A 16,963-nucleotide genomic window follows, 5' to 3' on the forward strand; every position below is an offset into this window, starting at 1 on the left:
TTGATGAGTGAGTTGATTGTCGTTCGGAGTGCTTTGATTACCCACGATGATAGTCGTAGAGAAAGTAGTGCCTGATTTTGAGTTGTCTTTAACGAAAGCATTACTCTTATCTAACTTGACTAACTTGGGCTTCAGATTTGAAAAGTTGGTGAGAAATCACTTTTAGTTCCTAATATCATATTTAATGTCGGTGGAAACTTTGGGTAATGACCCTGAGTGACCCCATGTCAATCCAAAGTGCAGATAATTGCTTGTTTTGTTGCTTTGTTTTCTGTGCCCTGTCTGAACTTTTTCAAATATATCGGTGAATCTTTGTGGAGATTTTTTAGTTCACTATCATATGGAGTGATTTGGCTACCAATGAAGATTGTCCGTAAAGAAAGTAGTAACTGACTTTGAGTGTTCTAATCTATGCGGTATTTGTGTAACTTGAGCTTCAGATTTGAAAGGTTCGAGAGAAATCAGTTTCAGCTCCCAGTATGTCATTCAATGTCGATGAAATCTTTGCAGAGATAACTAAAGTTAATTCACTGTCATGCTGAATACTTTGGTTATTCATTGTTTGCAGGGAACATTGTACCTGAGTTGGCGTTTTCCAACATGCTTACATTGTTTTTTTAACTTGAGACTAACATGTGAAAGACACGTGATAAAAACCTTTTCATATTCCTACGGATGTGTAGAGCCAGGTGAGGAGTTATTGTCAGAAAATGCTGTCCCTCTCTAGGAAGGGGTGACCCGTACCCTCAAACTTGCTTTGCAGATTTAGCTTATAATCAAGCATATGATTTACCTTCTTTCGTCATAGCGACCTCACAGGTCAATTTTCGGATAAAAAAGCTCTACAGGTAAGTAAGCTTTAATCCAGTCAAAACACTACGGGTGTTACATTCTTTCATGAAGACATTTAGCGACGAAACTATCGGGCGTCTTCCCAAAATTGATCGGGACCAAAAATTAGCAAAGCCTTGCATGCCTTAAACTCTTTCTTCAGTGTATTTGTAAGGTCAATGACTCTGAGTGACTCCATGCCAATCCAGAGTGCAGAAAGCTCTTCGGTTTGTTGCTTTGGTTTTTGTGCTCTGCAAACGTTTTCCAACATTGGTGGAACATTTCTGCATATGAGTATGTTCACTGTCAAGCGGAGTGCTTTTTGTGTCCACGAAGATATGTAAACTTTGTAGAGTTAAGTTTATTCACTGTCACGCGGAGTACTTTTAGTTATCCATAGTCCGAGAAAAAGTTGTACCTGAGTTTGAGTTTTCCAACATGCAGAGATTCTTGTTTAACTTAAGATTGACATATGAAAGATACGAGATATAAACCGTTTCATACTCCATCGGATGTGTAAAGTGAAGTGAGAAGTTATCGTCAGAAAATGTTGTCATTCTCTCAGCAGGAAGCAGAGGCGAGTATTCGGCCGTGTGAGGGCGTTTTTGGATACCCCAAGGAAAAAACGGTCCGCCGGAGAGGACAGAATGTTCCCTACGAAGATAGTCCGTAAAGAAAGTAATAACCGATTTTGAGTTTTCAAAACTGAGCAATGCTTGCCCAACTTGAGCTTCAGATTTGAAAGCTTCGTGAGAAATCAGTGTGAACTCCAAATGTGTGGAAACTTTGTGGAGATTAGTTAGTTCACTGTCATGCGGAGTACTTTGGTTATCCATAGACCCCGAAAACGTTTTACCTGGGTTTGGGTTTTCCGACAATCATGCAGAAATTCTTTTTTATCTTGAGATGAACATGTGAGAAGATACGTACTAAAAACCGTTTCATTCTCCTAGGGATGTGTAAAGTGAGGTGAGGAGTTAGTGTCAGAAAATGTCCCTCGCAAGGAAGCAGAGGCGAGTACTCGGCCGTGTGAGGGCGTTTTTGGGTGCCCCTACTGGGAAGACAAAAAAGGTCCGCTGCAGCGGACAAAAAGTTTGGAAAATTCCCGAATTGTCCATTTTCTTCTCGAAATTCAAATGAATAAACTTGCTTTGCAGACTTAGCTTATATTCAAGCATGTAATTTACCATTTTCCGACATACAGCTACCAAGCAGGTCATTTTTTATGAAAAGCCTCCACTAGTACGTAAGCTTTATGCAATAAAAAACTGAGTGTTACATTCTGTTAGGAAGATAGAAACTTGAATCCAAAATTATTCCATTTGAACCTCACTATAAATGACTTGTTAATCGGTATTATATGAAGTTCTTGGTGACAGCGACCGTCACAATTATTTAGAAGCATAATCCAGCATTACTTTACAAAGTACCACTAACTACGTCTGTTGCTGCGTTTTCATGTCTAAATTATGACATAAGGCCATTTAAAGAAAATTCTTTGTTTGCTGTCCTTGGATTTTTGAAAACCTACCTACCAGCCAACCAGCCAGCAAAAAAAACCAACAAAACAAACACAGAAAAACACAATATAGATCAAGCCCATAGACTTTAATATTCCAATCGGTTTATTTGTTACAAGGATGAAACTCATTCATTACATTTACAATGCGGTGTTTCTTGTGCTCTTCATTGAGTATGTTGAAAGCAATGCTTTGAAACACAAGTTATACTTGTGCAATTACAACTTGAACAAGCAATTATAGTTAGGTGACTGTGAGTCTGAACAGAAATTCCGCAATAAACAATGGCAATAAACATTATATCAAATGTACCACATGTACAGTGTGACAGTAACCAACTTGTTGTTTTGAAAACGAATTTCAAAATGTTGAGGCAGCAGAAGAGTTCTCAAGCACTGAAAATGTCAAACATTAAACGGCAAAAGCTACTGATTATAAGAAAGTATAGTTGATAATCAGAAAATAAATGCTAAACATCTTGGTAAAAGTTGAAAGTACTGTCTCTTTCATAGAATTACAACTGTCGTAGTAAGAAGACTTGGTAGCTGAGAAAATCATAACAGCCTTTGGTGCAAATCCAAGAGTCGAATAATACTAGTCCTGAGCGCAGTGTCTGTCGAGTTAACTGCTCTTAACTGTAACTTTTGACTATTTATTCTGAATTCTGTGTATCAACTATTTTTGTTTATCCTACTTACCGTTGCATACTAAAATGCCAAGTTAAGTATTCTGCTTGTCAAGACAGCCTATGCGGCATATGTAACGGCCATTGATACTATTGACAACTGAATTCTAATCCGGATTTGAATCCAATTTTCAACAATAGCAATGCTGACAGTACTGATTTTTCCGGGGTAGGCTTACACCAGTCTTTTAGACACCTCCCTGGATGCTTGTTGCATGATATAAAAAGAATTGCGTAGATTGCAAGTAGTATCATGTTGTGCCTTCTGCCGTATGCAATCAAACTTTATAAAATGACTCAATCATTTGGTAGTAGAAACAATGTTCAAAGTAAAAGCAAATACAACTGCATACGAACTATTTGAAGCATTCAATAACGAGCATTTCAATGAACATGCTTTCACTGGTGCAGATCCGATATCGTGATCAATCGCAGATTTGAAACGATTGTTGTTCACATCGTTCTCTGAGCTGGCTGGCGAAGAAAAGCGATTCATAAAGTTGATGGGAAATCATTCGAAGCCAAACCAGTCAAAAGTTGGTTTAGATCCGTCTTTTATGGACGCTACAACAATTTCACGCCCTTCAGCCGACATGAACAATTTTAGGGAGAAAATCAGCTTGTCATGAAACGGTCGATCGATTGTACATGTCGGATGATACACTGCAGTCCACACTACAATAGGAGATTCGCATGTATACTTTACGTACAGCGGCTGGTGTACCTTTTTACGATATGCAATCTGATTTGTATCGAAACGATCGTACGACATTTTAGTTTTTGCGATATTTCAGTCTACTGCTGCGTGATGGTGTTCTCAATGTGGTTTTGCGGACAAAGAAAGAGCACGTCGCGCCGTATCTCGAGCAGACGAACTGTGTTTGTTTTACAGATTTCCTCCCGAAAACCTACCCACACGCAGACGGCAAACCGGCTCATACAACCTATAGCCTTTCTCCTTGCCGGTGTTCGTCCAATACGCGGTGCCGTGATGTGTTTTGTGAAAACTGAAGAAACCATCGGGTTAACGTAAACAGTCTACAATGGAGATAAAAGGGGAGGGAAACTGGTGAAAGGTTATCATTAAAAGATGTCTGTTATCAGCCATTAGATGTTTACAAAACAATGAGAACTTTTTCATCAACGTAAAGAGAAGATGGGGCTTCAGTTGATGGTCAACACGTCTATTTGGGTATCGAAAGCTATACACTGCAGTACAATAATAAGTCTTTGATGAACAACTTAAAGTCTTGACCATTGCTGTAAATATCTTTCCACGTATTTCATGGCATCCATAGTCTGAAATTGAAATCTATCGTTTTGGAAATGTGTGAAACACGTCACTTGTTACTACATTACAGAGTTACAAAGTCACTTTAAGTGGTTCAAAAATCGAGTTGTTGTATACGTGTCAAAGTCTAGGATACTGGTAGTGACGTTTTAAATTTTCACAGTCATGATAGTAATAATCATTGTATGTTTGGTCAACCCATCCCTTTTATGGCAGAAGGTCGATGTATAGTTGCATTCCAATACACATTTTCATAAATTCTGTGGTATCGGATAATCATGTAAAAGTTTCGGCCATGCTGTATCCATATGTTTTTTAGGGAATGCACGGCCAGAAGAATCTTGAATATATTACTTTCAATAAGTTCGTCGCCATTGTCAAAGCATTTGAAGATCATCGTGTCTTCCCATCCATACATGAAAGTATCCAACGTAGATATTCAAGTCTTTTTGCCTCAGCGATTAAACAATGGTAAATAAAGTAAATGACCTGCACATGAGTTGTCTGATAATTATTGACGAAATACGCCACTTTTCCGCCGACAAGTATCACCATATACTACTTTCAGTAAACGTATGATGTCCTAGTACATGGCATTGACTTTCGTTTCGCTTGAACGTACAGAACAAGACGAAAAGTTTACAGGCACGCCTGAAAATACCTAACTCACTGTTCGCTGCTGGAGTGTGCCTAGCTGAATTGTACGCGTTTAGGTCGTGACAACAATCTTCTCGATGGTCGTTTCCATGAGTTGTATGAGGAAATTTGGACAGCCTCTTGATAAAACTCACACGCACTTTTAAAGTCTCTCAGCTTGCAATGCATGGCCGCTAGTTCAAGTAAAGCACTTTTCTTTTTTCGATGCCCGCTCATATTTATCTTTTCCCGCTCGAACTCTATTATCTTTTCCACCGCTTTCCGTTCACACCAAAATACAGCGCCCTCACCGACCAATGCTTGCTTCAAAAACTTGAGAAATTTCTTCTGGTCGTGGAGACCTTTGTACAGGTAGGCCAATCCGAAGCACGCCTGTGATCGGTTATACGGGTCAGATGCCGATTTAAGCAGTTGGAGGTAAGCCTCTTCCGCTTTCGTGAAATAAACTGGAAATGAACTTGATTCTCCGAGCAGGCGATAAATGTACGCTCTACTCAGTGCGATGCTGAACACAGTATCGACACTTGAACGTAGGGCGTCGTCGTAATACTCGAGGGCCTTCATTAAATATTGCTGTACTGCTTCGGAAAAGCCAGTACTCTCTGGTGTGTCCATGTACAGTTGTTTTTGAATGTCACCTAGCCTTGAAAGAGTGTACGGATAATCTGGATTTACTTCGAGCGCCTTTTTGAGTATCGCTTCTGCGCCATCCAGATTATTATTTGCGTATTCGTAGTCACTCGCAGATATCAAAACATGAGGGGAGGATGAATTTAACTGCCTGGCCTTCTCAACCTGTGCGCGCGCGTCCTCGCGGCGATCACTTTCTGTCAAAGCCTCCGCTAACCATGCACGTGCTAAACTGTGGTCCTGATTGATACTGATCACCCGCTCGTAGGACGTAACGGCGCGAGAAAGCAATTGAAGGCTTTCGGCAGACTGAGTATTATCGACACGCGATCTCTTTGCTTCAAGAAGGTAGCCATGCCACGTCAACCAGTCAGTTTGCTCGGGAAAAACTTCTAGAGCACGTTGAAGAGTTTCTATACCCTGGTCGCAGGATCCCTGTAGAAAGTAACACAGGGCCTGCCCTCTATGGCCGTCGATGTAAGCCATCTGTAGTTTTGTTAATTTTTTGTGCAAAAGATTCTCAATTTCTGTCAGGAGAGTCGCAAGTTTGTCCATATCATACCCAGCATTGAAATACGCCCACGCTTTGTTTGCGAGAAGTACTAATTTATTTCCCACCGGTCCGGTGTTGTCGGGACGTCCAACCAGCTGTTGCTCTGTGTATTGCAGTGCTTTGTCAAAGCACGCCACCGCAAAGTCATAATTTCTCTGATCAACAGGTTGTCGTTTGCACAGACAGAGGTATCCTAGCATGGCTTGGTGCGGCACTGGTGACATCTCTTTGTGGTGGTTAAGAAGAATTTCTGCTTCCATCATGAGCAACTGTTTTAAAATAATAAACCACAGAGAAATAAATCTCAGAAAATCACATGATGTTCTGAATTTAACAAAGAAGTAACTGGAATTAAATAATGGTTGTTTGCACCGAGTGGCTTGAGGTAGTTTCTACAGCTTTCAAATTATGATCGTAAATGGTGATCAAACTTCAAGTTGTTCAACTGCACTTATACCGATGGTCATATACAGACTACTCGAAGGTACAAATATTATTGAACAAAACAATGGTAGGACCGTTTCATTACCACTAAATGACCATAACTCCAGGTAATTTCAAAATTTCGCTGTGAACAAAATGCTTTGTTGAAATTGGCACATGGTTGACTTTTGACTGGACTGTTGTGCCTTTCTTTAATTCACTTGTATTCTGTGGTATACGGTAATGGCTGTATTGTTGCTGTTTCAGCATATGTTTTGACCCGGCGGGTATAACACTTGTCTACAGTGAATCCAAAGGTTAAGTAAGTCCAACAAAAATAGGCACGAGGGACCGATAAAACTAGCATAGTCATACTATGTAACGCATTTACCTGGATGTACGGTCGTGTGGGGATCATGTTAACGGCAAGCTGAATTCCCTATTCTACACTCATGACCGACAATATCGAATCTTTGTTTTTAATAAAACTATAAACCCTGCAAAAACTCATTGAAGCTTCAGGATGCAAAAAAGCCTAAATTGAACTACCCCGTCATTAATTCAACAGGTAATTTAACTTTGCCCTATCAACAACAACACAAATGTGCAGCTTTAAACGTTTACACATGTTTATCTTGCGTAATCAAGAATGAAAAAGGGATCACGGTGTCAACTATCACGTATCAGGGCAAAGTACCCGAAAATTTGGCGATAATCGAATTGGTTGTTGTCTGAAATAACATATAAACAAAACAAGTTGAAGGAAAAACTGTCTTCTAACCTTGACACTAAAATCAGATTTGTCTTCCAAGTGCCATGTAAAATGACACGGCAGTTTCTCCAGCTTTGTTCGCAGTAATGCCATCCTTACTTCTTGATCCGCGTCAAATGGAATGTCTAAAGTGAAATAAGTAAATATACCCGTCAGAATAAATAGGTACTGCTTTCATGTGATTTTTAGCACGGTGGGGCAAAGTCGGGTGTACTTACACACTAGCTCATATACGAAAACAGACACACAAAAACCACCAACAAACCAAACTCCAAATTTTATTGATTAATAGACCTCAAAATTCATGTTCCTGTGTGGATTTCGTCAGCGCATCCTACCTTGAATATTCCAGCGGAATAATTCAGCATACGCATCGTTTTTGGATTCTACCCGTTGTCTCTCGGCGTTCGGTGGTTGAATGTTCCCAATTTCTCGATAGAGGGTGTCATGTCTACGCCGCAGGGCGACGTTTTCGTGTAACAGTTTCATATTCTCTCTTTCCTGGTTACAGAATTGCCCTTTGAAGGTCGATTCTATCCCGCCTTTCTCGTTCTCAAGTATTTTGTATGCTGTGTGCAATTGCTGATATTTCTCACGCTCGTCCAGGATTAAGCTGACGAGGTAAAGGTTATCGTCTTGGGAGATCCGTTGCAATATGTTGCGGTATTTCAATCTGACTGAGCTGCTGATATCTGGATCCTTGCAAGCGACTGATGCGAGCGTCAGATCGATTCCACGTTCCTCCACTAAATTCTGCAATTCTGATGAGAGGAATAAAATCATTATCATAAGCATAGCTTTCGGTATCGTTCATGCATCTCGAAGGCACTTGTGCTTCGGGTCATTGCTTTCGATCGAAACACCGGCAATTTTAATCATGTCGACAACATGGCGTTAATTAGAAATTGTCTATACGAGGGGACCATGGAATTTATTCGATGCTCCCACGAATAAACGGACACTCAAAACTCAAACGAGAGAAAGTTTAATGCCCTGTCGGTACCAGGGTATAGTTTTCGTACAAAATAACAAGGAAGTTTACCACTTCTCACGGTAATGCACAAGACAGTTGTAGTCGGTGGCGGACGATCTGTTAAAAGTCAGAATTGATTGAAATATTCGATATTTGCATCAAGCGGAACCTCGTTGTCGCCAATGACAATTTAACACAAATCTTAAATTTTGATAACTTACTGTGGCTGTCGTAAGCGAAACTGCAAGAACTGGCCGTTGACCTCACAGAATGGAGTTGTTGCTCGTCCAGAATTAATAACTTGCTTATTCCAAGGTCAGAAAGAAATTGGGATTTCTGGGAAAGAAAGTCAGACAGAATGTCGACCTTGCTCATTGTCATCATGATGGTGAGCACTCTGCTGTTTTTTATGGTGAGCAGAAAAGTGCCATCTCCCCCGAGTAGTTTGACAAGACCACACGTCATCTCTTCCGTCCAGTCGGATATTTCGTCAATTTCCACGGCAACTGCGCCTTTGCATTCACCTACAGCAGGAATTGGAAATTGAATAAAAGGTCACGGGGACTTTACCCAGCGCTATAAATGTATTTATGTTGACCACACTTTTTGTTTGTGCAGCAAAGAAAAGACTGGGCAAATCACTGGTAAAGTGAACGGAGCAATAAACTTGCTAAAATCATGTCCTGGAACTTCTTTAAAGGAGAGATCAATGTCAAATTTGTGCGGTATTTGAGTCATAAATATAAGCGAGGGTTTTTCCAGTAGACTGTAGAAAATTAACACTTCACCGAAATGTCTATCTGTCCGACAGAGGCAGCCATTCCAAAATTAGGGACATGGAGACTTCTTGGCGAGATGAAAGGAGTTTTTAAACCATTACATCCATGAAATGACAAATTTCACAGTTTTTGCTTGCGGATAACTTAAACGATTATTCATGAACAGAACACCTACGCACGGGCACCTGACCAATAAGTAACCCTAACCAGAGCAGAAAATGGTGGAAGGACGCTGTAACAAATACCATGTGATACGTGCTAATTCAGCTATTTAACACAGCCCTAGAAAACTCCCTCTTTCAGGCATAAATATAAAATCACTCGGGTTGAAAGCCGCTAACAAGTTACTGTTGTTGTACAACGACATGGGAAAATACGAACGAACAACTACAGGACATCGAACCCGGAAAAATACAAATGTAAATAGGTTTAAATCGACCGACTACACGTAAATAGCAAACTGAAAATGACTTAATCCTCAGATTTGGCAAGCGCTACATTACCCCTTTAAACTTACCTGAATGCGCCATTTCCGATATGAAATGGTAACTCTCAATTCACCATCGGCATGCCATTTTTTGCTTCAAACTACAACTCGATGATGGACCCATCTTGATATTTTATTTCAAATCTTTAATCCAGTCCGAAATTTGTCCTCCGTGATTTCTGAATTTTGATGACGTATCTTCCACTCACAGCTGGCTGTGATTTATTTCCAGCTGTTAAAAAAACATATGAAAACAAGAAAATGTTTTTTAAATCATCACTCCCGAATCCCTTCTTAACTTTAGTAGATTTGACAGAATTAAGCTGTGGATTAATATTTTGCAGTTAGGCTGTTCGTTATAACTCTTCAACGCGATCGCGCACACGGTCATTATCAAAGTTAACTGCAAACCGCCATCTCAGGCCCTGCTGACGGTATTGCAAGTGTTACATTCCCAGACAGCATAACGGCGTTCAGAGGTGTAACCTACCACCCTAACCGCCCAACACCCCCAGCCCTAGGAGCTTGCAAGATAAGGTCTAATTTCGTGCAGCACAGAGTTCGAAATTACTCGCGGAGGAAATCTGTGACCTAGGCCTAGGTTTCTGCATTGCAAAACGAAAGCAAAGCCAGGTTTGCCTTTTACGCTGTTTCATACAGGGTTTTAAGGAGTAGCTATATACATGTAAGAGTTTGGCGAAACACCACCCGCCATAGTACTGTGAGGAAACCAAATACAGTGCACTTGTGTCCTTGACACATCTCGTTCCTGTTGACATATTATTCGATTTATTGGTGTGTGTATTGGCAACAACGCACTCTCTACAGTTGAAGTTAATTTGGTATCATAAAGAGCACGGTTATTAAAGTTTAGTTCCTTCTTCACGCACTTAACGCTTTGACATTTCTATGAAGTTCATCTAAAAACCCGGAGTCGTATAAATCACAGAAAACATCAGCCTTATTAAATTCCTACGGGATACAGCAGACGGAATTCGTTTGTTAAATCCTCCTCGACTAGTACCACGTCTGCAACTACTTTTGCTCGCTTGAAGATAGTTTAGAATTTTTTGTAAAACTCTACGTAGAAATCTGTAGAACATGTTGTACCGATGAGAGTCAGTCCAAGTAGAAAAAGGACGGTAGGAATATATCACAACATCACAGAACTGACAAGAAAATCTGACAAAGCCCGTCGCTAATCTTCAAGCTAACAAGATTCAGCAATGAAAATAACAGCATGAATAAAATCGAGGAAGAAAACGAACAGATGAAATTGTAATGGTAGAAAAAACTGGCTTAGGAGTCATATAATGTAAATCAGCTAATTAAGAGGATTGAAATAAAAAGTGAAAAGAGAGGGTTATATGTCATTGACAGAACTGAAACTAGAGATACTTGACATATCACCGGCCTTTGATGTGTCATATGAGAGTAGCTGCGTCAGACATGAGACGAGGTGGTGAGTCAGAGCACAGACAAATAGAAAGACACTCTGTCTTTCTATTTTTCTGTTGTCAGAGTCAGCTCATATATTGAAGGCACCAATAGTGATCCACGACCTGTTGGTTTATCTTATGCCCAGGCCTAGAATATGACGAAAGGGACTAATTTATCCCCAATTTGGGATGTAATTTTGTTCCACCCTGCAGATCAATATTCAGAGAAAATATAGAAGGACGTCACCATGACTGAGTGATAAAACAATCCTGTATTGGCCGTGGAGCTACTTGTTTTATGTTGAGGACAAAATATTAACCATTTCGTAGTAATTAGAATGAGAACAAAGCGTGCAAGCGACTTGCGTTTAGTTCTATTTTACAAATTACGGGACATTTTGTCACAGCAGGTGATCATTTCAAACAACTTTAGATCTCTAGCTTATTAGCCCTATCAGCCGAGGAAAGCGCTAAACAAGTCTAACGGGGAAGGGATATCATGCCAGCCAAGCCTCATCCAATGACCATACAGGAAGATCAATTTCACTCAACAGGCATACATGGATTTTACGGTGGTCGGGAATTAGTTATCACTGGCTTCGAGCAAGAATTAAATATGTGACTGAACACTTATTCGCATGGTGCTTGAAATTATATTCCGAACAGACATTTTTCAAACTTTAAGCTACAATGCATCTCGTGCCGGACTCTTCAACTATGTCATTATTCTTTTGATCTGCCACCTGTGGGGGGCTCATTTGAGGATTATGAGGATTATGCAGTACATACAGTTTTCATCGGCTTGGTTTTGTGAAAAATCGGGAATTTTGTTTTTCCCGTAGAGATAACAGAGGGCTAGCGGCCATTTTGAATTTTTAATATCAGCAAACGTTGGGTAATATGTTTCTCTGTACCAAAATTTGAACGTTCCCCCCTAAATTTGAAATAGAACGGTTGAAAGTCTGCTTAAGGAAATTTTGAGCAAAAATTTAAGTCTTTATTATCGAGAAGCGAAGTAGCTGAACCTCCGTATGGCCAAAAATTGTCATGGCGAGGAACCAGAAATAGTCTGTTATCACAGTTATTTCGAAATGAAAACAAAGGTTCCGGTTTGCTCCAGTCTCTTTGATGGTGTAGATAGGAGTTTTGTAAAGCAATACTTCCCCAGCTCTGCTTTGGGAAACCTGGAGTTGCGTGAGATAGTACCCCTATCCTACTTTGGGGAACTAAATCACACTTGCATAATGAAACACACCATTATCTTTGACATATCTTGTTGCATTGTTCTATATGATGGATTGGAATGTGCATTGTAGGTTAAATTGGCAACAGTGCACATGTTTATGAGCTTAATGTCAAATTTGAAGGCCAGACGTATATATCAATTTGCGTTCCTCCTTCACATATTACATGTAAAGCCAACGGAATTATAGCATCCTCAAGTTGTTTACTGCAAAGTGGAGTAGTATACATTTTTGGGAAGATCGCTCTTCATTAAATTCCTGTAGAACACAGAAGAGGAATTCACCTTTTTGAATACTTCTCGACGAGTGTCACATGGCTAGTGTCACTTCTCGACCAGTGTCACGTATGACTAGTGTCACTTCTACACCTACCATTGTTTTACTTTCCCTTGATTTGAAAAACTTTCACATCATATTCAGGAAAACTCACACGAATTGAACTCTCCCTGAGGACAACTTTGAACCATGTAAATCTTCAGTCAAACTACAAATTCAGTCAATTCAGGGATTCAGTCAAACTACAAATGATTGTTTCAAAAAAGGGTGGAGAGAAATACGTCACACCCATCATAAAGTTAGGAGAAAATTAGTCCCCAATCTTCTACTGATAATCAATAAAAATCAGTATTTCGACATTAAAATTGGTTTACAGTAACAAAATTTATAGAAATCAGAAAAATCAAGAGGATTGATACATAAAAATGTAAAGGGAGTCGTCCATAGTAATTCAGCATGAGATGAGTGTTGACAATTCAACGTCAGAAAAAATGTATACCCTTAGTATGCAGTGAATTGAGTCATACCACATACCTTCCTATCATTTATGATCAGCTGCTTATCATTCTCTTCTGCTAAGCAGCTTGAAGTGTTTTTTTGGCAGTCAAAGTGATCTCAGATCTCTACCCACTGCTCTGGCCAAAAAGCAGTTGCAATTTGAGATTGTCTAAATTTCAAATAGGCCCCTCACCATATGCCCATGGCTTTGGTAGAAACACGAGGCCGCCTTGTTCTTTTTTTGAAGAAATCATCGAGTCGTCATGCAGCCGGAGAGTTGACGGGAAGTTAGGGGAGGGCAAGGATTAACAGCAGGGAGGGGGGGGAGTTTGACGAGTAAGTGATGCTAAGGCTAGAGAAAGAATATCATTTCTTGTTCCTCTGACGTTTTTGGAAAAGTGACACGAACATGAGCAAAATCTCCCACGGGTTATGTCATTACTATGACTTGCAGTATATATTTTACAAACTGTCTACAACAATAGAGGCATTGTATATACACGGAGCGATAACAAAACCAATTCCGAAGATTTCCAAATGTTTCCAGTGAAATCAAAAACAAATTTAAAAAATGCACAATAAAAATGTTCTAAAGGCACTAAATAATCGCAATGCGAAAGTATAGATTTAGTGCAATTTCAAAAACAAATCCAAATTGGCTAATGTAGAAGCAGCATTTCGAGGAAAGTCATTTTTCCAGACATAAGGAGGCTATGCAAAAGATTTGGGTGCTGGAGATGCCGGGACAAGAGGTTTTCCGTAACCATATAGAGGGGGGGGGGGGGTACTTCAAGTTTTGGTGTTTCAAGCCAATCATAAATAACCACCGCCTTCATTAGAAAGGAAACCTTTTGCCAAAGCTGTTCGCTGAAAGCAGCCTCAACAGAAGAGATCACCAGGCGGTCCTGTGATGTCAATTCATTGCTAACTTGGCAAGACAGATCGTTTTTTTCGAGTGAATATCTTAACTTGAATCTGAAACGTCTCCTACAATTTGTTTCCGCTGAGTTAGGGAAGAAATCAGTTATCTAATCCTAATTTCTAAAACATTTCCAACCACATTGGAAGGACTTACAACTTTCACCACACGTGGCAGACAGAACAAAAAAAGATATTTCACTTTAGAATACTGACAAAGTGTGAATTTTTCAGGAATACTTACATGCGCCAAATAAAAACTTCTTTCTTTAAAATACTGAAAATAAAGTCTCATTTGATGAACCAATGATTACGTCAGGAATAATTAAAAATGACATCACGAAATAAATAAACCAGGACGCTTTCTGGGTACATTTGTAACTTTTGAATTCAGGGGCTTCAGTTTTTCTTGGCAAATTGAACAAATGTGGGTGCAGCAACATGTTTTGCTACCACTGTGTGGTGCAGCAAAGTATCTTTCTCGACATCCTTTTTCTCTTGCCCTCCTCTTCAGTCAGTTATGATTGTTACCTTAATACAATGTGATCTGGCAGCTGACCCGTCCTTCAGTGTTCAAGCTTTCTTGGTGAAATCGGATTAGCGACCCAAATTGGTCGTGGTCGTGGTAGACTGTCGGAGTTGAGCTTTGTCGTAGAGTTTCTGTGGAGTGTGATCCTATCAGAAGTTGACCTCATTTTACATGAACAATATAGTATCCCTGTTCAAACAACAGCCCACTACAACTAAGCTTAGACTTCGCCACTATTGCTATTCACGCTGCGCGCTGTATGCAGCTATTCCGCGCCACTTTCCTCCGTTGTTGATCCTTTTTTCCCAGTGATCGTGATATGTGACGATCGCGATTCAAGGTGTGTGGCCGTACAGTCATGTTACGTACATTTAGGGAATGAAAGGAACTCGTTGGGGAAGAAGTACAAAATATATTGTCAATGCAATGTGATATTGCAATATTTATTTGTCACGAATTTTTCTCGTGCTTCCTAATTCTTCCCCGTTTCTGTGTCCCGGCATGGTAGACATTTTTCATGTTGTCGTTATTCTGACAGTTTACAAGGAAATAGCCATAGAAGTCGACAAAAAGTATGTAGATCACGTCACGCGGTCATGCTAAGCACCAGCTTACCTTGCCCTTTTAGAATGTGCTTTACGAGGAAGTTGCGCTATTGCCCATGTTTTGTTTATTGTGTGCTAAACGTTGTAAGAAAGTCGAGAGACCAACTGTAGAATAACGCTATGAAATCCAACATCCCATCACAGTGTTTTTATACCGTATTATCTGAATCTTAGTAATAACCTTAAAATTTCGATTTTTGCAGAATAAAATAGACCACTATTTATTTGTTTACACAGAACTTGTGAGTGTATTCAGAAAGAGCCTGGAAGTGATGAAATTTAACTTGGATATTTCGACGAGTGCGAAATATCACTGCTGATGTTTTAAAGTAGACGTCACTAAGAACAAAGTGTATGGACAAATGCTATGTACGTTTTGTTGCTGTCACATCGTGCTGTCACTCAGACATCTGTCTTTTGTTATGTTCTTTACTTTTTTTTCTTATCTGTCATAACATCAGATTTTTGTCAATTCTGCTGTCGCATATATTTCAGTTATGACAGAAATAAGACCCGGATGTCGCGTTATTTTCATGACAGACCCTTAAGCCTGGGGTTTCGTTGATATTGTATTCGCAACTCTGTTTTCTTATCTGCATTAGCTAAACGTATTTAATTACTCTTTGGAAATCTTTGCTTTCGTTATCTTATGACTTTTTCAATCATATAATGTTTGTCCGCCATAACAATTGTGTCACGAAATGTCTTTTAAATTTTTCTTTTCTACCACCGCTACTCCAATGGCGGTAACGATCAAACATTTAAGGGATCCCTGAAAAGTCATCTGCAGACACGTAAATTATTAAACCTCCCTTCCGATCCCTTCAAACATCTCATTGTATCCGTGCATATTCAGACTGTCTGTTATGACATAACTTTGCGTGAACCTTGACTAAAGGACATATCTGAACATTCCGATCAAGATACTGCATAAATACACGCAATGTACGCGTCATCGGCTCCTTTGATGAGCATTCTGTTGACGATAACATATCTGATCTAATTGACACGTTTTAGGTTTAATGAGATAGACAGGGGGCACATATCGCTAGAGAATACATCATGGCCTTGGAGAATACACCTGTTGGTACTACTAAATCACCATTTGCACGAAACTTGGTCAGAGCATGGATGCAGAAGTGAGATACCACGCTCTGATCACTTCGCAAGCCACTATAGCCACTAGCACGCAGTACATGTGGCACAATAGATACTGTAAAGGAGCAAGAATGTTGTTCGTTTAAAAAAAATAACTTTTTGTTTTCTGTTTTTCAATTTTTAAAAAAGAAACGCCATTTTACATCACTTGCATACGTCGGTGAACAAATTCGTTCAGATGAAAACGTTTGCCGTAGAAGCATATTTCGCTACTGTACAGTAACTGCGATTCCGGTAATCTCAATCAACTGCCATAACATTAACAACCAATTCGAAGAACGGGTCACTTAAATAGGCAATGCATGTAATTTAACGGTGCATCTTCTTGTGATCTCCGGCGTTAATCATCACAAGTACTTTCCCTTGTATCATTCAAAAAGTGTTCAGAAAAGACGGTATGAAACATGTAGCCTATGGTGCTACCAACGCACAAGTTGTAAAGGGTATGTAAGACTCAAAAATGTTAGATGCTAAATATTTTCTCCTATCCGAAGGAATTTGGAATAATGTTTGTAAATATGTAGACCGTGATCCTATTTTCTGGACATTTTAAGGAAAAAGGTTACAATGTCCTTTGACTTACTTCAGTCAACCGACGTTCCGGAAAACTAAAGTTGAACAAAATGTCGGTGGGACGAAGACATGAAGTGTAGCCTGTTCCTGACACAGCATCAACGTAGGTCAGCGAACATTAG

General features: G+C 39.7%; 1 protein-coding gene across 8 annotated transcripts in view; it reads right to left on the bottom strand.

Annotated features, from left to right (window-relative positions):
• Positions 1–2,421: 2,421 nt before the first annotated feature.
• LOC139135656 (interferon-induced protein with tetratricopeptide repeats 1B-like) overlaps positions 2,422–16,963 on the bottom strand; it is a 75,992-nt gene continuing 61,450 nt past the window's right edge. For 7 of the 8 annotated variants that reach the window (XM_070703183.1, XM_070703180.1, XM_070703186.1 and 4 more), the window contains exons 2-6: positions 9,632–9,833; positions 8,557–8,859; positions 7,701–8,123; positions 7,372–7,487; positions 2,422–6,436 (exon numbers count right to left, since the gene is read on the bottom strand). In XM_070703183.1, coding sequence (XP_070559284.1) covers positions 5,018–6,436; positions 7,372–7,487; positions 7,701–8,123; positions 8,557–8,859; positions 9,632–9,644 — 2,274 coding nt within the window. In that variant the 5' untranslated portion in view covers positions 9,645–9,833 and the 3' untranslated portion in view covers positions 2,422–5,017. Of the gene's footprint in view, positions 6,437–7,371; positions 7,488–7,700; positions 8,124–8,556; positions 8,860–9,631; positions 9,834–14,507; positions 16,299–16,963 lie in introns of those variants that run through there. The other variant, XM_070703185.1, reaches the window with a different exon arrangement.

Source organism: Ptychodera flava, chromosome 6 (genome assembly GCF_041260155.1).
Source record: "Ptychodera flava strain L36383 chromosome 6, AS_Pfla_20210202, whole genome shotgun sequence".
Taxonomy (NCBI): Eukaryota; Metazoa; Hemichordata; class Enteropneusta; family Ptychoderidae; genus Ptychodera; species Ptychodera flava.